This window comes from Labrus mixtus, chromosome 18, assembly GCF_963584025.1.
Source record: "Labrus mixtus chromosome 18, fLabMix1.1, whole genome shotgun sequence".
Lineage (NCBI taxonomy): Eukaryota > Metazoa > Chordata > Actinopteri > Labriformes > Labridae > Labrus > Labrus mixtus.
In genome coordinates, this window is record NC_083629.1 from 25,535,854 (window position 1) to 25,562,981 (window position 27,128).

General features: G+C 43.3%; 1 protein-coding gene, 1 long non-coding RNA gene and 1 gene segment (V, D, J or C); 1 reads left to right on the top strand and 2 right to left on the bottom strand.

Annotated features, from left to right (window-relative positions):
* Positions 1 to 9,357: 9,357 nt before the first annotated feature.
* Positions 9,358 to 10,154, bottom strand: LOC132992794 (T cell receptor beta variable 16-like). The segment is given in 2 exon segments: positions 9,358 to 9,925; positions 10,035 to 10,154. Coding segments are annotated over 2 exon segments (360 nt in total).
* Positions 10,155 to 12,906: 2,752 nt separating this feature from the next.
* LOC132992798 (uncharacterized) lies at positions 12,907 to 14,218 on the bottom strand. Its single transcript, XR_009676382.1, has 3 exons — positions 13,941 to 14,218; positions 13,157 to 13,790; positions 12,907 to 13,043 (listed from the first exon to the last, which is right to left on the bottom strand). It is a non-coding gene; the product is annotated as an uncharacterized LOC132992798 (long non-coding RNA).
* Positions 14,219 to 23,636: 9,418 nt separating this feature from the next.
* LOC132993644 (dynein regulatory complex subunit 4-like) overlaps positions 23,637 to 27,128 on the top strand; it is a 4,406-nt gene continuing 914 nt past the window's right edge. The window contains exons 1-9 of the mRNA XM_061063578.1: positions 23,637 to 23,712; positions 23,988 to 24,083; positions 24,845 to 25,042; positions 25,120 to 25,320; positions 25,414 to 25,468; positions 25,560 to 25,750; positions 26,404 to 26,556; positions 26,688 to 26,768; positions 26,852 to 27,061. Coding sequence (XP_060919561.1) covers positions 23,710 to 23,712; positions 23,988 to 24,083; positions 24,845 to 25,042; positions 25,120 to 25,320; positions 25,414 to 25,468; positions 25,560 to 25,750; positions 26,404 to 26,556; positions 26,688 to 26,768; positions 26,852 to 27,061 — 1,188 coding nt within the window. The 5' untranslated portion in view covers positions 23,637 to 23,709. The remainder of the gene's footprint in view (positions 23,713 to 23,987; positions 24,084 to 24,844; positions 25,043 to 25,119; positions 25,321 to 25,413; positions 25,469 to 25,559; positions 25,751 to 26,403; positions 26,557 to 26,687; positions 26,769 to 26,851; positions 27,062 to 27,128) is intronic.

Below are 27,128 nucleotides of genomic sequence, written 5' to 3' on the forward strand. Positions count from 1 at the left end.
TGACAGTGAACAGTGAACAGTGAGAAGGTGGACAGAGTCTGGTGCTTTGTGACAGTGAACAGTGAGAAGGTGGACAGAGTCTGGTGCTTTGTGACAGTGAACAGTGAGAAGGTGGACAGAGTCTGGAGCTTTGTTACAGTGAGAAGGTGGACAGAGTCTGGAGCTTTGTGACAGTGAGAAGGTGGACAGAGTCTGGAGCTTTGTGACAGTGAGAAGGTGGACAGAGTCTGGTGCTTTGTGACAGTGAGAAGGTGGACAGAGTCTGGTGCTTTGTGACAGTGAACAGTGAGAAGGTGGACAGAGTCTGGTGCTTTGTGACAGTGAACAGTGAGAAGGTGGACAGAGTCTGGAGCTTTGTGACAGTGAACAGTGAGAAGGTGGACAGAGTCTGGAGCTTTGTGACAGTGAGAAGGTGGACAGAGTCTGGAGCTTTGTTACAGTGAACAGTGAGAAGGTGGACAGAGTCTGGCGCTTTGTGACAGTGAGAAGGTGGACAGAGTCTGGAGCTTTGTTACAGTGAACAGTGAGAAGGTGGACAGAGTCTGGAGCTTTGTTACAGTGAGAAGGTGGACAGAGTCTGGAGCTTTGTTACAGTGAACAGTGAGAAGGTGGACAGAGTCTGGAGCTTTGTTACAGTGAACAGTGAGAAGGTGGACAGAGTCTGGAGCTTTGTGACAGTGAACAGTGAGAAGGTGGACAGAGTCTGGAGCTTTGTGACAGTGAACAGTGAGAAGGTGGACAGAGTCTGGTGCTTTGTGACAGTGAGAAGGTGGACAGAGTCTGGAGCTTTGTTACAGTGAACAGTGAGAAGGTGGACAGAGTCTGGAGCTTTGTTACAGTGAACAGTGAGAAGGTGGACAGAGTCTGGAGCTTTGTGACAGTGAACAGTGAGAAGGTGGACAGAGTCTGGAGCTTTGTGACAGTGAACAGTGAGAAGGTGGACAGAGTCTGGTGCTTTGTGACAGTGAGAAGGTGGACAGAGTCTGGAGCTTTGTGACAGTGAACAGTGAGAAGGTGGACAGAGTCTGGTGCTTTGTGACAGTGAACAGTGAGAAGGTGGACAGAGTCTGGTGCTTTGTGACAGTGAGAAGGTGGACAGAGTCTGGAGCTTTGTTACAGTGAACAGTGAGAAGGTGGACAGAGTCTGGAGCTTTGTTACAGTGAACAGTGAGAAGGTGGACAGAGTCTGGAGCTTTGTTACAGTGAACAGTGAGAAGGTGGACAGAGTCTGGTGCTTTGTGACAGTGAGAAGGTGGACAGAGTCTGGAGCTTTGTTACAGTGAACAGTGAGAAGGTGGACAGAGTCTGGAGCTTTGTTACAGTGAACAGTGAGAAGGTGGACAGAGTCTGGAGCTTTGTTACAGTGAACAGTGAGAAGGTGGACAGAGTCTGGAGCTTTGTGACAGTGAACAGTGAGAAGGTGGACAGAGTCTGGAGCTTTGTGACAGTGAACAGTGAGAAGGTGGACAGAGTCTGGAGCTTTGTGACAGTGAACAGTGAGAAGGTGGACAGAGTCTGGAGCTTTGTAACAGTGAGAAGGTGGACAGAGTCTGGTGCTTTGTGACAGTGAGAAGGTGGACAGAGTCTGGAGCTTTGTGACAGTGAACAGTGAGAAGGTGGACAGAGTCTGGAGCTTTGTGACAGTGAACAGTGAGAAGGTGGACAGAGTCTGGTGCTTTGTGACAGTGAGAAGGTGGACAGAGTCTGGAGCTTTGTTACAGTGAACAGTGAGAAGGTGGACAGAGTCTGGAGCTTTGTTACAGTGAACAGTGAGAAGGTGGACAGAGTCTGGAGCTTTGTTACAGTGAACAGTGAGAAGGTGGACAGAGTCTGGTGCTTTGTAACAGTGAACAGTGAGAAGGTGGACAGAGTCTGGTGCTTTGTGACAGTGAACAGTGAGAAGGTGGACAGAGTCTGGAGCTTTGTGACAGTGAACAGTGAGAAGGTGGACAGAGTCTGGAGCTTTGTGACAGTGAACAGTGAGAAGGTGGACAGAGTCTGGTGCTTTGTGACAGTGAACAGTGAGAAGGTGGACAGAGTCTGGAGCTTTGTGACAGTGAACAGTGAGAAGGTGGACAGAGTCTGTAGCTTTGTTACAGTGAGAAGGTGGACAGAGTCTGGAGCTTTGTGACAGTGAACAGTGAGAAGGTGGACAGAGTCTGGTGCTTTGTGACAGTGAGAAGGTGGACAGAGTCTGGAGCTTTGTGACAGTGAACAGTGAGAAGGTGGACAGAGTCTGGAGCTTTGTGACAGTGAGAAGGTGGACAGAGTCTGGAGCTTTGTGACAGTGAGAAGGTGGACAGAGTCTGGTGCTTTGTGACAGTGAGAAGGTGGACAGAGTCTGGAGCTTTGTGACAGTGAGAAGGTGGACAGAGTCTGGTGCTTTGTTACAGTGAACAGTGAGAAGGTGGACAGAGTCTGGTGCTTTGTGACAGTGAACAGTGAGAAGGTGGACAGAGTCTGGAGCTTTGTTACAGTGAACAGTGAGAAGGTGGACAGAGTCTGGAGCTGTGTGACAGTGAACAGTGAGAAGGTGGACAGAGTCTGGAGCTTTGTGACAGTGAACAGTGAGAAGGTGGACAGAGTCTGGAGCTGTGTGACAGTGAACAGTGAGAAGGTGGACAGAGTCTGGAGCTTTGTGACAGTGAACAGTGAGAAGGTGGACAGAGTCTGGAGCTTTGTGACAGTGAACAGTGAGAAGGTGGACAGAGTCTGGTGCTTTGTGACAGTGAGAAGGTGGACAGAGTCTGGTGCTTTGTGACAGTGAACAGTGAACAGTGAGAAGGTGGACAGAGTCTGGTGCTTTGTGACAGTGAACAGTGAGAAGGTGGACAGAGTCTGGTGCATTGTGACAGTGAACAGTGAGAAGGTGGACAGAGTCTGGAGCTTTGTTACAGTGAGAAGGTGGACAGAGTCTGGAGCTTTGTGACAGTGAGAAGGTGGACAGAGTCTGGAGCTTTGTGACAGTGAGAAGGTGGACAGAGTCTGGTGCTTTGTGACAGTGAGAAGGTGGACAGAGTCTGGTGCTTTGTGACAGTGAACAGTGAGAAGGTGGACAGAGTCTGGAGCTTTGTGACAGTGAGAAGGTGGACAGAGTCTGGAGCTTTGTGACAGTGAACAGTGAGAAGGTGGACAGAGTCTGGAGCTTTGTGACAGTGAACAGTGAGAAGGTGGACAGAGTCTGGTGCTTTGTGACAGTGAGAAGGTGGACAGAGTCCGGAGCTTTGTGACAGTGAGAAGGTGGACAGAGTCTGGTACTTTGTTACAGTGAACAGTGAGAAGGTGGACAGAGTCTGGAGCTTTGTGACAGTGAGAAGGTGGACAGAGTCTGGAGCTTTGTGACAGTGAACAGTGAGAAGGTGGACAGAGTCTGGAGCTTTGTGACAGTGAACAGTGAGAAGGTGGACAGAGTCTGGTGCTTTGTGACAGTGAGAAGGTGGACAGAGTCTGGAGCTTTGTGACAGTGAGAAGGTGGACAGAGTCTGGAGCTTTGTGACAGTGAGAAGGTGGACAGAATCTGGTGCTTTGTGACAGTGAGAAGGTGGACAGAGTCTGGAGCTTTGTTACAGTGAACAGTGAGAAGGTGGACAGAGTCTGGAGCTTTGTTACAGTGAACAGTGAGAAGGTGGACAGAGTCTGGTGCTTTGTGACAGTGAACAGTGAGAAGGTGGACAGAGTCTGGAGCTTTGTTACAGTGAACAGTGAGAAGGTGGACAGAGTCTGGAGCTTTGTGACAGTGAACAGTGAGAAGGTGGACAGAGTCTGGAGCTTTGTGACAGTGAACAGTGAGAAGGTGGACAGAGTCTGGTGCTTTGTTACAGTGAACAGTGAGAAGGTGGACAGAGTCTGGAGCTTTGTTACAGTGAACAGTGAGAAGGTGGACAGAGTCTGGTGCTTTGTTACAGTGAACAGTGAGAAGGTGGACAGAGTCTGGTGCTTTGTTACAGTGAACAGTGAGAAGGTGGACAGAGTCTGGAGCTTTGTGACAGTGAGAAGGTGGACAGAGTCTGGAGCTTTGTTACAGTGAACAGTGAGAAGGTGGACAGAGTCTGGCGCTTTGTGACAGTGAGAAGGTGGACAGAGTCTGGAGCTTTGTTACAGTGAACAGTGAGAAGGTGGACAGAGTCTGGAGCTTTGTTACAGTGAGAAGGTGGACAGAGTCTGGAGCTTTGTTACAGTGAACAGTGAGAAGGTGGACAGAGTCTGGAGCTTTGTTACAGTGAACAGTGAGAAGGTGGACAGAGTCTGGAGCTTTGTGACAGTGAACAGTGAGAAGGTGGACAGAGTCTGGAGCTTTGTTACAGTGAACAGTGAGAAGGTGGACAGAGTCTGGTGCTTTGTGACAGTGAGAAGGTGGACAGAGTCTGGAGCTTTGTTACAGTGAACAGTGAGAAGGTGGACAGAGTCTGGAGCTTTGTAACAGTGAACAGTGAGAAGGTGGACAGAGTCTGGAGCTTTGTGACAGTGAACAGTGAGAAGGTGGACAGAGTCTGGAGCTTTGTGACAGTGAACAGTGAGAAGGTGGACAGAGTCTGGAGCTTTGTGACAGTGAACAGTGAGAAGGTGGACAGAGTCTGGAGCTTTGTAACAGTGAGAAGGTGGACAGAGTCTGGAGCTTTGTAACAGTGAGAAGGTGGACAGAGTCTGGTGCTTTGTGACAGTGAGAAGGTGGACAGAGTCTGGAGCTTTGTGACAGTGAACAGTGAGAAGGTGGACAGAGTCTGGTGCTTTGTGACAGTGAACAGTGAGAAGGTGGACAGAGTCTGGTGCTTTGTTACAGTGAACAGTGAGAAGGTGGACAGAGTCTGGAGCTTTGTTACAGTGAACAGTGAGAAGGTGGACAGAGTCTGGAGCTTTGTTACAGTGAACAGTGAGAAGGTGGACAGAGTCTGGAGCTTTGTGACAGTGAACAGTGAGAAGGTGGACAGAGTCTGGAGCTTTGTTACAGTGAACAGTGAGAAGGTGGACAGAGTCTGGTGCTTTGTGACAGTGAGAAGGTGGACAGAGTCTGGAGCTTTGTTACAGTGAACAGTGAGAAGGTGGACAGAGTCTGGAGCTTTGTTACAGTGAACAGTGAGAAGGTGGACAGAGTCTGGAGCTTTGTTACAGTGAACAGTGAGAAGGTGGACAGAGTCTGGAGCTTTGTGACAGTGAACAGTGAGAAGGTGGACAGAGTCTGGAGCTTTGTGACAGTGAACAATGAGAAGGTGAACAGAGTCTGGAGCTTTGTGACAGTGAACAGTGAGAAGGTGGACAGAGTCTGGAGCTTTGTTACAGTGAACAGTAAGAAGGTGGACAGAGTCTGGTGCTTTGTTACAGTGAACAGTGAGAAGGTGGACAGAGTCTGGTGCTTTGTTACAGTGAACAGTGAGAAGGTGGACAGAGTCTGGAGCTTTGTGACAGTGAACAGTGAGAAGGTGGACAGAGTCTGGAGCTTTGTTACAGTGAACAGTGAGAAGGTGGACAGAGTCTGGAGCTTTGTGACAGTGAGAAGGTGGACAGAGTCTGGAGCTTTGTGACAGTGAGAAGGTGGACAGAGTCTGGAGCTTTGTTACAGTGAACAGTGAGAAGGTGGACAGAGTCTGGAGCTTTGTTACAGTGAACAGTGAGAAGGTGGACAGAGTCTGGAGCTTTGTTACAGTGAACAGTGAGAAGGTGGACAGAGTCTGGTGCTTTGTTACAGTGAACAGTGAGAAGGTGGACAGAGTCTGGAGCTTTGTTCCAGTGAGAAGGCTACCATAGTCATCCTCAGAGAAAACACAGAGATCCTGGTCAATATTTAATTTCTTTTTCTTTACATGATGTTGCCCTGTGTTTGAAAGGCCAGATGCTGGAGGGTTGTGTTGGATTTGCTTTTCCATCATATTTTAACAGTCAAACAATCATCCAGGATCTTTATACTTTATTTAATTTTTGTTTGGATTTCTTTATTAAATTTTTTTTTATACTTTCTCCTATGTCCCAGCAGTTCGACCTGATGGTCTCCCTTACTTATTTTCCACATGGTTCATGAAGCCAGAGGTTGTTTATTGAAGTTTTTTTTTTCATAAAATGTTTAAATAAACTTTTTTTAAATCTGACATGACTGTCTCTGATTAACTGGAGCACTACAAAGTGTTGGTCACAGTTAAATAATTTAGCAGTTAAGTTTATAGCTCACATTTGAAAAGGCCTTGAACTGACATTAAGTTCTTCTTGACCAACAACAGCTAAGACAACAGCAAAGCTAACAGACGAGCTCAGCTTGTCACAGCCGGTCTCGTCTGAGATAAATGGCCTTTAAACTTATTTAACATTAAACATTTAAAGCCAATAAGCATAACAAGATATGCATGAGATTCCATTTCCATTTATTCAATCACAGACTTGTCAAACAGTCTGGCATGTTGTGCTGCTGTTTTCAAGAGTTAATAACTGAAGAGAAGAACATCGAGAGAGGACAGGAAACGCTCAGGGGTCGAGTCCTCCATGTTGTCAGTGGTTGTTGATGGATCTGAATCTGAGGGCATCTTCTGTAATAAAGAAAAACAATCATGGAGTTAAATGTAAAGTATAATGAATTTTACTGTGATGTTTATGCCTCAGACCTGAAATCAGATCTGTCCTCAGGTTCTGCTAAACTTCAGCTTCTAAAGTTTGTTTTAAAGACAACTATTTAAGAGGAAAAACAAAATATATAATAAGACATGATGAATCCATTAATATGATCAGCTTTATGAATTTATGTTTTAAGACAAAAGTGTTCCTGCCACTTTCTATTGAAGATTATTTTAAACTGTCATCACATGGGCCAGCCTGATAAATTAAACTAATGTTAAATATTCTCATATAATCAGATTTGTGTGCAGAACCTCACCGGAGCTGGAATCAGAGTCTGGACTGCTGTTTCCTTTAAGCATTGATTTCCTTGAAGACAGAAAGAAGAACAATTTAAACATGAACTTCTTGCAGAATCACAGAGGCTGTTAAAATCTTCTGCTAGTCTTCCTTACATTTTAAGAAGGATTATAAATTGTTACTAAAATTACTTTGATGCTGATAGCGGTTACAATAACACAGTCCAATCATATGAGAGATCATTTTACCTTGGAGTCCTATATGAAGGCGCTCTCTTCAGAATCAGCGCTGCAAAGACAAGATGATGGCGTCCACCTTCACAACGTGCTGCTTCAGTCTGGCTGCATCATGGTCACCTACAGGAACACCACAGAAATGCAATCAAAGTACTTCACTTTATTTATCAGAGGATGTATTGTATGCAAAGTAGAATTTTTTTAGCTGTAATTCCTCAAAAAGATTTGAGACTGCTTTGTTATTTGAGAGCACAGATTGTTTCTTTTCCCTTCTCTCTGTTTGCCTGTACATGACCTCTTAGTGCTGTAAAAGATGCTACAGTAAATCCTGGATCAGCTGTGTGGATGGTGTGACTGTGTGGTAAAGCTTTGTTAAAGTTGTCATGCAAATACTCATATGCCTTTGGAGAGTAAAAGTGCAGTGTGGTGGCAAACTGCTTATAAAATATAAAATAGTATTTTAGTGGTGAGGTGCCCCAATCAAAGCGTCCTACAGAGCAGCAGCAGCGGGCTGTAGAGGGAGGAGACGAGCGCATTATGGAGAGGAGCGCACCAGAGGGGGCGAGCTGGGGGAGAGACGCAATCTGGGAAAAAGGAAATCCCAGTTTAAAATATAATGTTGGTGAAAAGAGGGAAATAGGACGACATAAATGTAAATGTGAAATTCTTTTGAATGCAGAGGCTGTGGATGTTCAGTTTTCTTTGGCTATAAAAAGGCAACAACAGCCTGTAGTTTAATCATGGTGTTTCTCTTTGTTAACGATTATTGACGCGAAATAAAAAATAAATGCATGACATTTAAAACATATTAACATGTGTGGGGAAAAACGTGATCTTTATATCTTCTTTTATTGTACCTATGTCTCCTCCTAACTACAATAACAGCAGCATGTTGTGTGTAACTCTGATCTCCTGTATTAACACCTTCCTTTCAAAAGGTGTTAAATACAGATACAGTCACAATCACCGCAGGTTTTGTCAATTTTTAGTACAAATTCTCAATGAGCATCATTAAATTTATAATATGATCAACTTGTGACTGTTGAATTGGTGTGTGGAAGACACTGCAGAATATTTATCAGTTTAAGCAGCATGATGCTCCGTTAATATTACATTACACCACCGCAGGTTGTTGATGTTTGTGTTCACGTTTCAGTTAGTCTCTTAAATCAGTAACAGTTATATTAAATCAGATCTTACCTTTAGTTTTATCTGGATCTTAAATCAGTAACAGTTATATTAAATCAGATCTTACCTTTAGTTTTATCTGGATACATAGAGAAATATTCTACCCTCGTATATAGTTCTATGAATTTCAGTCTGCACGGTGAAAGTAAAACCTGTTACTCTCTGTATAACCCACTTATCACTCAGACTGTAAACATGTACACATTAGTAATGATGCAGGACAGATTACAATTATTTGACTTTGTTTTTGCCCTAGATACTTTTTTGAGACTTTACCAGACTATTTATTTTTGCTGTAAAATAACTGTACAGTCAATGAACCTCATCTATGAGCGGATTTTATATTATGATTCTTGGTTTTAAATACAATTTAAATCACAATAATGATATAACAATATCAACAAACATAGCATGTCAGTTATTAGGTTTGCTCATTTTAAAAAATAAAATAAAAAGATAAATCATGCCGGATAAGTAACCTAGCTTTACAACATTTCAGCTAACCTTAGACTGCTTATGTGTTAGCTAGCTAGATAACGACTTTAACCAACCAATGACACATAAATCACACTTTTTTACTTACCGAAAAAACTGCAAAGATCCCTTAGCTCCAACAAGTCGGTTAGAACAGTTTACTGCAGATCAACTCATTTTGCCAGCTCAAAAAAGACGAAAAAACTGAACGGAAAAATTCAATGGCGTCTCGGCTTTCCTTCACTACGTAACTTTTGCTATTCACAAAGAGAGCTACGCAAGATCGGCGGCTGTCAATCATCGTCAACCTCAAATAACTTATTTAAAACAAACTTCACAGAAAAATGAGCAGTTGAACACAATGTAGGGTGATAATAACTAATGATCACAGCAGAGTTTAGGTTTGGAAAAAAATGATGTGACGAGTATTTTAGCTTTACAGTTTGACCCTCATCCCGTCTGTTATCATTGAGGAGGCGGGGTTTATGACCTATACTGCAGCCATTCAGCAGGGGGAGCTCTAAAAATAAAAGCTTCACTAGACCGGGGACCTTGTCCCGTCCATTATTTTTACAGTCTATGGTTTAAACACCAGGCATGCCTTTACATCTCACTTAAAACAAAGGGTTATATTTCTGTAATTTTCTTGACTGAAATGTGTAAGAATTTTAGTGATGATGACAAATCATGACAAAGTGTAACAAACGCAGAAGTACTGCTGCTGATACGAAACCTCCTCCTGTTATATCAGATCTGGATTAGAAAAAAAGGCCCACATTGGTTAGTATGTCGTGGTACAGCTGTAAGGGGCTGTGGAGTGCAGCGCTGAGATGAAATAAAAACAGTATCAGCAGGTTTTTGTATTGAGGAGCAAAGTTATGAAGCACTGTGGAGACTAGCAGCACAGAAATAAACCGCACTACTGCTCAGCTCCACTGCTTCTATTGTTAACGTGCAGTTCTGTCGTTCCAGTGCGCTCCCTTCAATCTTCACATGAACTCCATCTTCAGGATAGCCGTCTTTAACATTCATGTATCCGAGGAACTGCATCTGTCTGTTCTTTAACTGTTTGTACCAGAGCATTCGGGTGTAGTCCTTGATTTCATGTTTACAGTTGATTTTGGGTTTTTCTCCCGGTTTGCTGAACATGTGCGTCGGCGTCTGCTCGACTATTTGTCTGAGGGACGAGCCTGTGGGAAAAGTAACAGCGCACAGTCATGCTCAGTAAAAGGCTGCAGCTGTATGGATGAACAGAAATGAAAAACAACAAATGTGTAAACAGACTTTTCATTAGATTACCTGAGATGAGAAAAACACTGAAGGTGAAACAGAAGAAAGTAATCATGATGCTGCTCTTTAGTTCACTCTGGTTATTGCTTCTCTGTTTTCGTCACAGAAAACCTCAGACTGTAATGTTGACTATCTCCGCCTCCTCTAAAGAACACGCCCCGTCATTATGAAAGGAAGCCACAGCTCGTCCTAACAGCATGACACACCGGCCAGCACGCTCTTTACTCCTGGAGCGTCCTTACAGCCTGAAAGCAACGCAGCGCGCCGTTTTAGCCCTGACGTCGGCCCCGCGATATCCAACACTATCCAACGCTCGCATGCTGTCTCTTAGTCAGCTTTTTAAAAAAAAGCACAGTACAGATTAACGGTTTAAACTTTGTATTCAAGTTTCTTATTCTCCTTTTTTAAACCCTCAATTCATTTCTTTTTTTTAAAGGATTTTTTGGGGGCTTTTTATGCCTCTATTTTAGAGATAGGACAGTGGACAGAGAGAAAGCGTGGGGAAAGACATGCGGGAAAGGAGCCACAGGTTGGATTCGAACCCGGACCGCCTGCTCTCAAGGGCTTAAGCCTCTGTACATAGTGTGCACCAAACGCTAGGCTACCGGCGCCCCATCCTAAATTAAATAGTTTGCTTGTTGTCGCCTAGTCTTAAAAAATGTGTTTACCAATATGAAAGTAGCTGAAATTCAGCTGATGTTTTTGATTTTAGATTAAAGATTCAAGCTCTGAGAGGAAAATTAAATTGAAAAAAAATCAGGTGGTCATATTTGAGGTCCGATTTTATTTTTCTTCTCTGTCCTGTGTTAAAGGTGACATATCCTCCTCCTCTTCTTCAGTTTAAATAAGTCTCAGAGCTCCTCAAAACACGTGTGTGAAGTTTCTTGTTCTAAATCCACTCTGATCCTGTATTTGATCATGTCTATAAACCCTGCCCTGCTCAGAACAGGCTGTTTCTGTGTCTGTACCTTTAAATATGTAAATGAGCTGTGTCTGACCACGCCCCCTCTCTGGAAGGTGCTCGGGTGTACTCTGGCTTTCTCGCTCCATGTCCTATTGTTTACGGTGAGAAGGCAGACTCAGAGGGCAGAACAAACACCTAGCTGTGGGAGTGTCACCCACCTGGGGGAGGGGCTACTGCCCTTTGTGATGTCATGAAGGAAAAATCTCCAAACGGCCTGTTTGAGCACACATTTTCTGAAAAGTGGAGCAGGCAGAAGACGGAGAGGATGGACTTTTCTCATCATTGGGGGGTTTGTAGACGGACTAGAGACACATATTAGAGTTAGAGGAACATAGAGAAGTGGATTTTTAAAATCCTTCCCCGGGGAGTTTTGGTGTAAGCAGTCGCTAAAAGAAGCTTGCCGTGTTTTTCTCACCTTGTGTGTCTTTAGTGACTCTGACTTCGGCCGTGGCGCTCACAGAGTAGATGCCAGTGTAAGCGTTACACGTGTACGTCCCCTCGTCTGAAGGCTTCACGTTGTTCAGGATCAGGCTGCCGTCAGACGACGTCAGGATTTTACGACCGTCCATATAGAAATCTATTTACTATTTTATTTCTAAGCAAAATAAAAAAAAAAAAAGATATCACTTGAGCCAATCAGAATCAAGCAGCCACTCTGAGGGACCCTTGATTGGGTCATCAGCTACACGATCACACACTATAAGGAATGGAATCCTATTAGTGTGATGAGACGATTTAGAAATACTGACTGTAACTTCCTGTTTATAACAGGATGTGGGAGGATGAGTGTAGTTTGTCTGGCTGCTCATGACAAACCTTCCTTTCTTATAATATCTGATCTTTGTGAATGGGTCGACCGAGGGGGGTTAACGGCTGATTCCAGGTGTGAGGGGGGGCTGTGAGCTGTAATGCTGAGATGTAGAAATGTGAAAGAGGAGGTTTTTGTACTGCTGAGCAGTGACATGCAGCACTGTGTAAACTAGCAGCACAGAAATAGACCGCACTGCTGCTCTGATTGACTCGCTCGATTATTAACGTGCAGTTCTCTCCTTTACTCGCGTCCCCTTCCATCTCCACTTTAACGTCTTTCTCTGGATATGAGGTGGTTGTGAACATATATCCCAGGAGCTGCATCTGTTTGCTTGACTGCTTGTACCAGAGGATTACGTTATAGTTATCGATCTTGTGTTTACAGTTGATTCTGGCATCTTTGCCCGGTTTGATGAAAATGTCCCGTGGAGTCTGGTCGACTTTGTCACTGTTCGAGGAGCCTGTGGAAAGACATCGACCAAAATCAAGACACAGTTTATAAGAATGAGTTCAAACTGAAACATAAAGGTAGAACTGAAGGAGCAGCACTTTACAATACAGCATAATATAAATCTATAAAGTGATGTTGACTGAACCTTCAGAGACGTTACCTGAAACCAGAAACATGTTCAAATGAACGATCAGGTAGAAGATGATCATGCTGCCTTTTCTGTTTGGTAATAATGTTTCTTATGTGATACTCTCGGTGACTTTTTCCAGCCTCCTCTTGTCATAAAACCTTCTTTCAGCAAACTGAACAGGTAGTTATAAGGTGGGCGGAGCCGTAGTTTATCCTCCTCCTTTTAGCATCATGTCAACCACAGACACACAACACCAGCTCAGTAAAAAGGCTGAAAATAAACCACATTATCAGAAAGGAAATCCAGGTGTTCAGTAGAGATGAAGAGGAGGTTTTTGTACTGCTGAGCAGTGACATGCAGCACTGTGTAAACTAGCAGCACAGAAATAGACCGCACTGCTGCTCTGATTGACTCGCTCGATTATTAACGTGCAGTTCTTTCCTTTACTCGCGTCCCCTTCCATCTCCACTTTAACGTCTTTCTCTGGATTTGATTTGGTTGTGAACATATATCCCAGGAGCTGCATCTGTTTGTTTGACTTCTTGTACCAGAGGATTTGATTATAGCTTTGAATCTGGTGTGAACATTGTATTCTGGCTGGTTCTCCTGGTTTGCTGTAAATGTCTCTTGGAGTCTGGTCGACTTGGTCACTTGAAGAGGAAACTGTGGAAAGATCAAACCATTAAAGAATTAGTCCTCATGAACAGGAGTGTGACAGATTATCAAGAAAAACTGCCATGTCTTTAAATCTGCACACAGACTTTTCATTAGATTACCTGAAACCAGAAACATGTTCAAATGAACGATCAGGTAGAAGATGATCATGCTTTCCTTTTCTGTTTGGTAATAATGTTTCTTATATGATACTCTCAGTGACTTTTTCCAGCCTCCTCTTGTCATAAAACCTCCTTTCAGCAAACTGAACAGGTAGTCATAAGGTGGGCGGAGCCGTAGTTTATCCTCCTCCTTTTAGCATCACGTCAACCACAGACACACAACACCAGCTCAGTAAAAAGGCTGAAAATAAACCACATTATCAGAAAGGAAATCCAGGTGTTCAGTAGAGATGAAGAGGAGGTTTTTGTACTGCTGAGCAGTGACATGCAGCACTGTGTAAACTAGCAGCACAGAAATAGACCGCACTGCTGCTCTGATTGACTCGCTCGATTATTAACGTGCAGTTCTCTCCTTTACTCGCGTCCCCTTCCATCTCCACTTTAACGTCTTTCTCTGGATATGATTTGGTTGTGAACATATATCCCAGGAGCTGCATCTGTTTGCTTGACTGCTTGTACCAGAGGATTATGTTATAGTTATCGATCTTGTGTTTACAGTTGATTCTGGCATCTTTGCCCGGTTTGATGAAAATGTCCCGTGGAGTCTGGTCGACTTTGTCACTGTTCGAGGAGCCTGTGGAAAGACATCGACCAAAATCAAGACACAGTTTATAAGAATGAGTTCAAACTGAAACATAAAGGTAGAACTGAAGGAGCAGCACTTTACAATACAGCATAATATAAATCTATAAAGTGATGTTGACTGAACCTTCAGAGACGTTACCTGAAACCAGAAACATGTTCAAATGAATGATCAGGTAGAAGATGATCATGCTGCCTTTTCTGTTTGGTAATAATGTTTCTTATATGATACTCTCGGTGACTTTTTCCAGCCTCCTCTTGTCATAAAACCTTCTTTCAGCAAACTGAACAGGTAGTTATAAGGTGGGCGGAGCCGTAGTTTATCCTCCTCCTTTTAGCATCATGTCAACCACAGACACACAACACCAGCTCAGTAAAAAGGCTGAAAATAAACCACATTATCAGAAAGGAAATCCAGGTGTTCAGTAGAGATGAAGAGGAGGTTTTTGTACTGCTGAGCAGTGACATGCAGCACTGTGTAAACTAGCAGCACAGAAATAGACCGCACTGCTGCTCTGATTGACTCGCTCGATTATTAACGTGCAGTTCTTTCCTTTACTCGCGTCCCCTTCCATCTCCACTTTAACGTCTTTCTCTGGATTTGAGTTGGTTGAATACATATATCCCAGGAGCTGCATCCGATTGTCGTTTGACTTCTTGTACCAGAGGATTTGATCATAGCTTTGAATCTGGTGTGAACATTGTATTCTGGCTGGTTCTCCTGGTTTGCTGTAAATGTCTCTTGGAGTCTGGTCGACTTGGTCACTTGAAGAGGAAACTGTGGAAAGATCAAACCATTAAAGAATTAGTCCTCATGAACAGGAGTGTGACAGATTATCAAGAAAAACTGCCATGTCTTTAAATCTGCACACAGACTTTTCATTAGATTACCTGAAACCAGTATAATGTTCAAGGTTATGCAGCAAACAATGATCATCATTCTGAATGTTCAGTCACTCCTGGTTCTGCCACGGCGCTCTTCAGTTTCGTTCATACCGTAGAAGGCAAGCCTTCGTATCAGCAAACTGAGGGGGGTGGGGTCATAACCTCCTGTTCTCAACATTGTACCCATTCACTGCTGCACACCACCTGAGGAGTACAAGAACACACCTACCTCTGGAACAGACTCACTCAAATCTAAGGCCGCGTGTCCACTTGGCGTTGTTTTCAATGATTAAAGAGCATTCTCAGCAGAGATCAACCGCCCGGAGACAACTATTCAGAAAGCCGCTGTTGACGTCACCAGCGCTCTTTTCAAATGAAAGATCTTCCCCATATTTTTGCCACATACGGGTCATGTCTTGTACCCAAATCCTCCTTGCTCTGTGCCTGCTGGAGTAAAAGTGTTCTCAAATCAAAAAACATGCAGAAAAAAGCAACGGAGCCGTGTCGGTCATACAGCGGCTGTTGTCATAGAGACAGGACGGACGTGCAGCAGTTTTTTATTATTAGCGCACAAACGCTTCATGCAAGAACTCCTGAGCGAACAGCCAGTGCAATTCTAGCTAAAAAAAAACACACACCAGATGGACACGCCATTTTCACACACAACCTGTTTGGTGGACACTTAGTGCCCAAACGTGCACATTTAGCTAATTTTTCCTTTTTTGATTCTCAATATATCAGTCAGTTTTAATGCTAATTGTATGAAACTTGGCCAGGAAGTTACTTTTTATTATACATTTTAAAATTTCATGACCCCTTTATTGCAAGTTGTATAGAATAGGAGATATGGATTTTACTCATCTTCAAACCCTTAGGGACCAAGTTGGTCCCATCTGCTCCCATTATAACCACATATATTTGATACACTGTCATTCTGACATATTATAATGCTTTTCTCATGAATACCTAATAAATCTAAGCCTCTACCTTCAAAATACAGGGAAAACAGGTTCTAGGTGTGATGGCCCCCCTAAATCACCAGTGGGCAGCAGAGGATTATAACATACATTTTCAATGGAGGCCTGGTTCTCTTGCCTTGCGATTGTTTGCGCTGGTGTCAGAGCTGTCAATCTATCCCGGGTGCGGACAAAACAACCATACAGACCACTTAAAAGGTTGGGTCTTCGCCTTTTTTCAGGACTCTGGTGCGGATTGTTTGTAGTGAGAACATGAACCGACCTCAATCCGACCTAACAGCAGGAAGTAACCACGTGGTTCCTCTCTATTCATCAATACTGAACGTTTGTTAAGACTGTAACCTTTCTTTTTACCACCTTTAGAGTTTACTTTAATATTAGGTGTGTACTGTAGTCTATATATTTAATCCACAGAGGCGCTCACACACACCTGCACCTCTCCTTCTTACACACAGCGTGTTGTCCCGCCCTGCCTCATTCATCAGCAGTTACATTACTCCTGTTAGGGTTAGTCGATATTCTCTTATTAAATCAGGAGCTCTGCGTTTCACAACGATCACCGCGGCTGCAGAAAAACTGAAAAGAAGCTGTGGTTTTAAAATGAGTCGTAGTGCCGCAATCTTCTCCCTCTCTGCTCCTCGATCTCTTACTCTCTCTCTCTCGCACACTTTTGTGTGTGGTGATTTTGTGGGAAAATAGTCTGAAATATACCTGGGTGCAGGGTCCGAAATGAACTTTTTGACTCACCGGCCAAGGTGGCAGGCAGATGACAAAATTTACCAGCCAGAATAAAAAATTGTGTTTTTGTGTCTCATACACATATATTACAGTACATTTAATTAAGAAGACATTATTTTTAATCAATAACAGATTTAAGATCAGGAAATTGAGAAATTGTAAAAATATATATATTTGCTGGCCTTTATTTGATTTATTTTTTTATTATTTGTAGGCAGTAGTTACCTGACCCTCCATGCAGAACTCTACTAGATTTAAGCACTTCACTTTCTCTTAAGTTCTTACTGAAACAGCTGAATGATTATTGGTTACACATCTGTCAATCATCTTTAACAAAATGTGGACGTGTGTATTAAAGTCATGCTGCCCAGGTTAAATGATCACTCCTGTAAAACATTGGGGAGAAACAGTGCACCCTTATGGGTGTGAATAAAATCTGCCTCATGTCAGGCCAGCTGTCTGATTGAGTCATCCACAAAGTGGTTTATTGTTTGTCGTTCTGGTGGTGTCTCCTGTGGTGTTGGTTTTTGTTAAAGACATAGAGTTTGTGCAGCACTGTGCTTCACTGGCAGAACAGAAATACACGGCGCTCTCTGATCCACTCAGCTTCAGGAGAATCAGACTTGACTGATTTTTACCATCACCACTCACATTATACAAGCCTTTGAATTGATCTTCTACAGTTGCAGAAGAGTAACGTACATATCCAAGCAGAGCCATGTCATGTTTCCCTTTAGACAGTTTATACCACTGGATCATATCAAAGTTACTGTTTGAGTGGTTGCAAGTCAACTGGACTTTTTCTCCAGGGTGTATGACCAGCGCTGCAGGCTTCTGATCGACATGGCTCTTCGAGAGTTCTGAAAGACATTTAAAAAGAAGCAGCTTTAGCATTAAAAATAAACCTCAGTGAAAATATTATAGTCCAGTTTTCACAAGTTTGCTCTTATATTACCTGTTAAACAGAACGTCAGAGCTAATATGAGGAGTCTGAACATGATCCTGACACTGATGAAAACTTCAGAAGAAAGATGTCAGTGAGCTGGCTGCATGTAAAGGAGGAGCAGCACGGGGAGGAGGGGGGGGGAGGGGTTGACACAATGAGCCACCACATGTCTTTAAAAGGGGATTTGTTCTTGTTTTGTTGTCAAAGTTTTGATTCCTTTATTAAAAAATATCTAAAACAGGACTAGAAAACAGCCGTGCTTCCCTGAAGTAATCTTTGTGTCAACATGTTGCCTCCTCAGAGTTGATGGTCTAACAGTAACATTATAATGAGAATGGGTGCGTTTACATGGAAGGTCGGGGGTTTGATTCCCAGCTTCTGTAGCCACATGTCCGATGTGTCCTAGGGCAAGACACACAAAGTTGCTCCCACTGCTTTGTCGGTGGTGTGTGAATGTGTTTGGATGTGATTGGTTACATCTGATGGTCAGCAGCCTCTGCTATGAACTTGAATATCCAGGTTTTGATCAGGTTTTTTTAAGTATACTGTTTTTTGTGTTTGTGCATGTAAACATCAGATCCTGATTTCAGGAACTGTGGATGAGCCCTTAACCGGATTTTAAGAAAGCCGGTTTTCCACCTGGAGAACTCAGAAAGAAACACACTGTGTCATCGTCTAACCCCGGTTTCTGACAGCTACCTACTACCTGCGCAGGCGCGGCCTCAGCCAAGTGACATATCAGCAAAACAAATATGGCGGTGGCAATGAGAGCATCTCACTTCTGGAGCGACCAAGAGACTTCATTTTTGTCTTTCAGTAATAAAAGAATGAAATATGAATCAAAACGTTGAGTTTAAATTCTGTGGTGAGCAGGCTACAGGACGCAGTTGCTCCCTTGTCCTACGCGGTGGCAGTGACAGGCTGACACCGAGGTAACGAGGACATGTTTCATCTTTCCCAAATCAAGTTCAAAGAATCATTACAGTATCAGAAAGATCGACTGAAAACACAAGCCCACAGACGGGAGCTAAAAAAAAACATTATTTATTTATTGGCCTTTGAGAATTGCGCAGCAGTTTTTGGTTTGTTGGTGGGGGGGGGTAATGGAACTGATAACTTTTTCTATTTTTAAATACCGTGGGATACCTTATAACTGTATTACCACCCGAGCCGACATGTTTCCTGCCACAGGCTACGTGAGAGGAGTGAGATGCAGGTGTATCCCTCTTCTTATCTGTGAGTTCATTAGCTGATGATCACTGAGGGTTTTTGTAGAGAGGAGGAGGAGGTCGAGTTACTGTGTGTACTAGCTGCACAGTAATACATGCCGCTGTCTTCTGCCTGTCTGAGTTTCACTACATGAAGTTGTGATTTCTTCGAGCCATCTCCAGACACATTGAAACGTTCTCGGAATTTATCTTCAACGACTGCATTTGTGTACTGAACATATCCAATGAGGTTAAGGCTGGAGTTGCCTGTCGGCTGCTGGTACCACAGTATGACATTAAATGAACTTATAGTATGGCTGCAGCTGATAGTTGTTGAACCATCAGGACTTCCGAATATCGATGGAGGCTCTTGTTTGACGTCTTTGGCCTGTGACTGACCTGGATTCAGAGAGAAAAACTTTCTAAGACAGAAGTGATGACACAGAATAATAATTATCAAACAGATTGAATATAAACCTACAGGAGATGCAGAGAAGCCACAGAATGATCCGGATCATTGTTCCTCCTCTCTGTGTCTGGTTTCACCGACAGACTGAACTGACCTGAGAGGGGAGGAGTTGGGGGGGGGGGGGGTGTAGCAGAGAGAATCACTCCCATGATTCACCACCAACTTCATCTGTCTGTTATTGTTTTGATTAAGAGCCCCCTGGTGGTGGAATTGACATACTGTGCGTTTAAAACACTCAAACATACTAATGTCACTTTGCCTGATATTTATTAAATATTTGTTTTAAATGTGTTAAAATGACATTTTTATCTTTTTAAGTTTATTTTCAGGATGCAGTGATCTACTGTGAGATCTGAAATCATAGTTAATATAGAATGTGTCAATTTAAATAGATCATCGTTACACCACTAGTGAGCAGTCACATGTGTGAGGCTATACAAAGTTATATAACCACTAAACATTCACCACCACCAACACATTCACAATAAAATGTTACGTAACCCCAGACTGTCCTCAGTCGGCTTCGAGCACTCGGCCGCTACGATAAGGACTATAGCCGCCGTACGTGGGGGGGGCGACATAACTGCTCGGCTACCCAGCGCCTCGGAAACTTTGATTTTGAAGGGCTGCTTAGGCAAACTCAAGAAGATTTAATTTAAGACAAATTGAAACATGATTGGAAACTTAATATGAAATGACTTGAGCTCTGAATTGGATTCTTCACATTTCAAGGACATAAATTCATAATGTGATCGATACCCTGTCATTGCACATTTTCTGGGACACTCATGGCTGTGAAAGAAATATTGTGCACCCAGAGCTCCCCCTATAGACAATCAAACACTGATGTCTTTAATACATGTATTCATCAGTGGGGTATTTGTACAGCTGTCAGAGTCACCTGCTTCACTGTGTTGACTCACAGCACAAAAATACACTCCACTGTCTGCAGGCAGCAGCTTCTCCACAGTCAAAGATCCAGTCGAGAAGTTGTCCTTCTTTGCAGGAAACTTGTCCTCACTGAAGTCAGACCAGTACTGAGGAGGGGGATTTAGTGTCGTCAAAACGATTTGTTGCATTGTCTCTCCTGGCAGCTGTCTGTACCAGTACATCTGGGAATAACTAACATCTTTAGTGTGCTGGCAGGTCATTGTGGCAGACTGACCCTCGTCCCCCCACAGCACAGCGGCCTGTTTCACATCACTCCCGTCGATTACACCTGTGGAGGGGGAAAACAACATGTCAAAATGAAGGTCCTCTGTGTGATCAACAGTAAGTCCTCAGCCTCATAACGTAGAGTACCTGTGATACAGAGCAGAGCTGCAGAGAGTTTGATCAGAACAGCTGTGATCATTGTTGTGTTCAGAGCTGAATGATCTGAGAGAGAAGAGTCTCTGACAGTCTGTGAGGTGGGAGGTGTGAGCCGAGAGACCAAAGATGGCAGCACCTACAATCAGCTGTCACTCATGGGAGTGTCACTCCATCATGTGAACGGGTCCAAAGTTACTACTCATTATGAAAAAATAACGTGATTCTGATTACATTCAATTCAGGAGCCTGCGATCAATCTGAAGCCTTTTTCACACTCCTGCTGAATATTTCCAGAACAGAGAGTCCTCCCCTGAAATCCTCGGGGTTTCATGTTCACATATGCACTTCACAGCAAGAGATTCTCCCTGTCTGACGAGGGGTAACGTGAGGAGGCAGGACATGACGTTTGAAAGACGCAGAAATGGTGTACGAAGCATCAGAGCCTGATGATATGATGATGTTTGTATCTTTATATCAATGCTGCGTGTAATTGGACGTATTCATAGTATCAGAAAACAGTGTGACTGGTTGTTTGACCTAAACGTCAGAGATCGCATGTTATATCCTGAATAATATCCGATGCTTTCAAATATGGACGTGACTGGACTTCACATGGACATATTAGTAGGGGGCTTGCAGGATGAATTCTGGGTAATATCAGGATGAAAAAAAGTTTGCTGTTGGCGTTCACACATGCAGGTCACTCAGAACATTTCAGGAATGTTTGTGCATGTGTTGAAACACCTTTATCGACACATCTTCATGAACAAAATTTACAGTTTCATTTATATCAACTCACAAAAAAATACAAAAACGTGAATCAGATAATTTCATAACGAGACTCTCACCTTAAAATGGAAAAAAAAACAGACTCTGTTGTGTTCATTATGAAGCGCTGCATTTTATATCTTTGATTTAAAAACTTGTGTTAGCAACAAGGTCATGTTTTTTTAGGTGCATTGAGTTACTGACAGAACTCAGCTGTGCAGAAAGAATGGAAACACCCCTTTGCATAACATTTATTTTTACACATCCACACCAACATCCCGGGTTCCTCTTCAGCCCAATAACTGAGGAAAGTCTGGAGAACCTTTAGATTTGTCTCATATGTCAACTTTGACTCGAGGATATAATAATGAGAATTTGGTGACCTGTGATCTCTCAGAAAATGGTTTGGACATAACAGAAATCAGAAGCTTATTGAGATACGTTTCACACAAAAGGTCTTAGTATAAAATGATTAAATCACGTCAATCTTAACCAGGAAGTTTCACTTTGTTGTGACGTCATTGTTTGCTTCTCAGTTCACCTGCTGTCAGTACTTGTCCTCAGACGAGGTACAAACTGAGTGAGAGGTTGATAAAACCTCAAAGATGGTGGTTCAGATCTTTGTGTGGACTGCAGGTGTCGATGAGCCTGAACGTGTTGTGAGTCTGCAGACAGAGAAAGGGGAGTTCTTGTACTGACTGTACACAAATCTGCAGCACTGTGTCGACTAGCAGCACAGAAATAAACGCCACTGTCAGTTAAGGAAAGGTTAGAAACAGAGAGGCTCGACTTTTCCCGTCCATTTCCGACAAAGCTGATCTTTCCTATCACGTCCGTCTCCAGATTCACATACTGAACATTGAGAAATCCCAGAAGCTTCAGCACTCTGTGTGCGTCTTGTTTGTACCAGAGAATACGATCATAATTTGTTATATTGTGGGAACATTTGATTTCTCCGGTCACTGATTCGTTGATCCTCTTAAAGATGGAAGGAGGTGTTTGGTTGACATCGTTGGAATGAGAGGCACCTGTGGAGTTAAAACACATTTTAGATACTGAAGACGTTTACTGTGCAGCTTTTTACTTTGTTTACTTTGTTTGCATGCTTTCTCACCTTTAACACTGGGATGATGACTGAAGCAAATAATGAACAGGATTATCATCATGTTGTTTCCTCTTCAAGTCTGTTTAGTCTGTGTGAGAGCATCAGAGCACCTCACTGTGACGGAGAGGAACGGGGGGCATTGTCAGAAACCTTCACAGCTAACTGTCTCAGCAGGAGTCACACTGTTGATGTTTCCTCAGCAGAAGACGTTCCAGTGTTTGGCTTGTTAAAGTATGTCTCCCCCTGCTGGTGTTAAAACAAAACTGTGGTTGCTTTCAGTGAGCAAAGGATGTGTGACGCTGAATCAGAGTGGGGCTGAATGATGTTGGAACAAAAGTTATATTGCAACATATTTCATTTATGCTGTCAGTGTTTCCTCCATGTTGATAACTTTTGCCTCTTCTTCCTGCAGGTTCAGTCTTTCCTGAATCGTCTCCGTCCGGCCTGTTGGCATGCTCGTCAGCACACTTCAGATCATCTCCATTTTCAATAAATACCTGCCTGCCCTACTACCTGTCTGTGTCTGGGTCCCTTAACACACATGTTACATCATTCAGTCCCGTTAATCTACAGCACTCAACACGTGCTTCAGATGAGTCTTCAGGATATTAATGCTCCACATGTATCAGCCACAGTCCAGCTCATTACTGTGGATGTACTACAATGATAGACTGTATATTTAAACGGACGAAGCCTGAGTGAGGTCACCCATCTGTTCCTGCAGGGGGCGCTGGAGTCCCATCGATGGCGGTCTCCATACTGGAAATGAAATGCTGTCTCAGTCTAACATTCAGTCAACCTAACGACAGGCTGAGAGCTGAGACCTGTTTGATTGGTTCAGAATAAATAGAGACATTTCTATGTGATAAAATTATATTAATTGTGGAAAAATAAATTATTTTGAATCTAGATGGAAAAATCTACATCCACAAAAACAAATGGTATAATTAATCACTAACAGTGTAATATCAATAACTTGATTTAACCGGCTTTAAGATAATCTGTTTGTTTTAGATCACTTACATCTCTCCATATGAAATGTGTTTTTATGTTCTTTGTTTTTCTAATTTAACTTATTCTATCTATACGTGTTGTTTTTAACTTGTTGATGTAAAGCACTCTTTAACCTGTGTTTAGAAAGGTGCTATAAATAAAGTTTTTTATTATAATATATATTATTAAATATTTCCCTCTGTTGTCTTTGCTGTAAAGTTACACCTCTACGTTCAAACATTATTGTAACATTATATTTCTGTGCTGTTTTTCAAGGTATCTGTATAATTTTAAGACTATTAATAAACTTTAGAAGAAGAAAAAAACTCCCTCCTTTTTTAGAAGCACCTCGTCGCGTAGCAACCGCGTGCTTGCGTTGCCATGGCAGCGCATGTTTTCAGAGCGCAGGCGCAGTGACAGTAGTGAACTTTTTCCCAGTTGAGTTCAAGCTGCCTACAAAGGGTGAAACTTTTCCCGCCGGTCTGTCCGTGTTCTCTCCTCAGAACACACGATGGTGAGTAAAGTTTATATTTTAGTTTAATTATTAACATGAGATTTAAAAACGCTAATCACCGTGAGAAGCTAACGTTAGCTGTTAGCTACACCGCAGCTAACGCCTCATTAGTGTTAAAATCTAATGTTTGTATCCTCATTTGTTCCTTTCTATGAGTCATTATCACATTAAAGAGAGACACACTGAGGCCACATGCTCTCATCATGTTATAGAAACAGACAGCTAGTAAGAAGCTAAACACTTTTGTAGTTTTAATTCTGTTGACTTTTTAACAGCCACCCAAAAAGAAAGGCTCGAGTAAGAAGCCTCCAAAGGTGAAGACGCCCCCCCTGATAGACGGCCTCACCAAGGACGAGATGAGCAAGGAGCAGGTCAGAGAGTCTCCAAGAGGGGGATGATGTGGGGGGGGGGTTAGCTCAGGGGGCAGCGGGGTAGTGGTTCCTAAAGAACTGGTGGACTCCTAATTATTCCCCAAAATGTTTTTTTCTTTAATTTGTCCGTCCAGCAGAGGATAAACATTCTGTTCAGAACATTTCAGCAGCAAGGCAATTCAAAGGGATTCACTCAAGACACCAAAAGCTAATATTATATCTAATATGCACTCCTTGATATTTATTTATTGCACTTAATTTACCAAAGACGATGATAAATGATAGATATTTTATTGATCCTGAGGGAAATTTAAAGCAACCAGTAGCAGCTCAGAAGCCACACATGACATGGAACATTTGTTACATCTTACAACACCCGCTGTCCCCCCTATAAAGATTTAAGAAACCCCCACAGAGGCAGTTTTTTCAATATATTATTTGTCAAGAAAAACATTTAAGTGGGACACTAGAAGCTGTCTCTTTATGAAATATATGTGCAGCTGAAGAATGAAAACTAGTCCAGGTTTGCTTTCCTCCTTCTGACTTTCCTCCTGGGCCACAGAAGAAATGTTGAAGAAAGACTGATTAAAACCCCAGGAGAACAGTAAATTGATTTTGATGTGTAAATAAATGTCAAGTGCTCCCCTAAAGAAATCTAGATTAAAATCTGAGGCGGTGGCTCTCAGTTTTTCAAAGCTTCAGGACGTGTGTGGTTTCTATAATCAGATGTCAAAAGGCTGAAATGTGTCTCTGTATGTCAGCTGGAGGAGCACATCGTCCGCCTGCGAGAGGAGCTGGATCGAGAACGGGAGGAGAGGAACTACTTTCAGCTGGAGAGGGACAAGATCCACACGTTTGGGGAGATCAAAGAGAGACAGGTGGAGGTGGCCGTGGCTGAGCAGAGGAACTTAGAGAAAGAGATAGAGGAGGACGAGAGGCAACACCAAGTGGAGATCAAGGTGAGGTCATCTTCCACTGTCAGGTTAATATGGAAAAGAAGATGAAGTGTTTATTAACATTATGTCGTCCTCTCCAGGTGAACAAGCAGAAAATGAAACACCTCCTGTGTGAACATCAGAACACCACTTCTGAGTTAAAGGCCGACGCTTTAGTCTCCACGGACGCCGTGCACGCAGATCAGGAACGAGTGGAGGCGGAGCTGCACGAGGCGATGAATGACGTCATGGTGGACACGCAGGAGCTCGACATCACCGACCTGGTGAAGGAGCTCCAGCTGGTTTGTAGTCCAAACATATTCTCTCTACATTTCTACACCGTGAGATGTTTCACGCTGCAGTGATACAAACACGACTTTTCTTAACCCGAACAGAAACACGATGAAGAAATGAACCAAACAAAGAGCCGCTGTGAGAAGAAACTGAAGGGTAAGTACAGAGATCTCACATGGAGTAACATCTCACTCACTCCTCATCTAATGGGACTGTAGTCATTTCTGTTTTTGTGCTCTTTGGCTAGACGCTGAAGCTAAGTATGATAAAAACACGGAGCTGCATCTTCAAGAGCTGGACAACCTGAGGAAGAAAGAAGTGACCGAGCGACAAGATCACTGGAACCGCTACAGCTCCAACCTCGCAGAAGACCACAGAGAAGCTGTCGGCAAGATGAATTCTCTCATCAACACGTTGGTTGTTGACGTCACAATCAAGGTATAAACACTGACGCCATCGAACTACTAACAACAATCTGATCATTTATTAAGTCGATCAAATAGTTTAAAGACGCTCACTGAAACGTCCCACAGCCTCACACCCCGTGTCCACCGAGCGTTTTCTCCAGGCTGTAAAGCGCTGGCGAGCGCTGCAAGTCCTGTTTCTATGACAACGGTCTGTTGACAACAGCAGCTGTTTGACCGACGCTGCTCCGTTACTTTTTACTGAATGTTTTATATTTGAGATCGTTTCTTTCCCTGATCAGACACGGAGCGAGGAGGACGTGGGGACAAGACACGATCAGTATGCAAAACTATACGGGGAATATCAAAAGAGAAAAGAGCGCCGGTGACGTCAACAGCGCCTTTCTGAAAAGTTGAAAGATTTTCAACTTCAGCGCTCAGAGCGGCCGCACAAAAAAGGAGGAACGCTCAGGAAAAAAGACGCTGCGCTTTTTCTCAAGGGGTCCACCTGCTGCTGCAAACGCTCTACACATTGAAAACAATTTGAACAAAGACAAAAACTCCAGGTGGACCCGGGGCCTGAGCTGGTGTCTTTAAAACGCTTTTGTTGCATTGTGGTTGTTTCTGTGGAGCAGGACGCATTCAGCACTACCTCTGACCCGTTCTGTTCTGATCGCCTCGTTTCAGACAGAAAAAGGAGAAATGAAGGACGAGATAAAGGTGAGGGAGAAGGACCTGCTCCGTGTTCCGCAGGATAACAAACATCTCAACGAGCTCCTCTCCAAAGCCAACGAGGAGGAGACCTCCATCAAAAAGGAAATGGTCTTCCCTGTGAAAAAGGTTTTTTTTGTTCTCATGAGGATGATTGATTTACTGAACAGGATGAGGAAGCTGTTGCATGTCTCTACAACCTGACATGTCACATTATGTTAACGGACACAGGCTGATTTTAGAAATGCTGTTTTTGACAGAACGACTCGGAGAAGCTCCGACTGAAGGAGCTGAGCGAACTGAAAGAGGATCACGAGGAGCTGAAACAGATATTCAGCAAAGTAAGAGAGGTGCAAAGTGTCGTCCAGCTTTCTCAACCTGAGAGTGTTTGTGTTCATGTTTCTCCTGTTTCCATGTCTCACAGCTTCAGACGGAGAGAGACGAGCTGTACAAGACGTTGACACAGTATATACGGGACGTGCAGCAGAAGGGCGGTTTGAAAGACGAGCAGCTGGAGAATGTTCTGAAGGGCCTGACGGACGTTCTGGAGAAGACTCAGGCTCAGATCGACTCGGTGCTCTCGGCCTCTAACGTGGACCAAACGGCCCTGAGAGGAGTCATGGACCAAGTTGAGGTTTGTTTAAATTCACTCTATTGTTTTCTAAGCGACAGGAGCCGTTTAGAACGACGTCATATAGCGG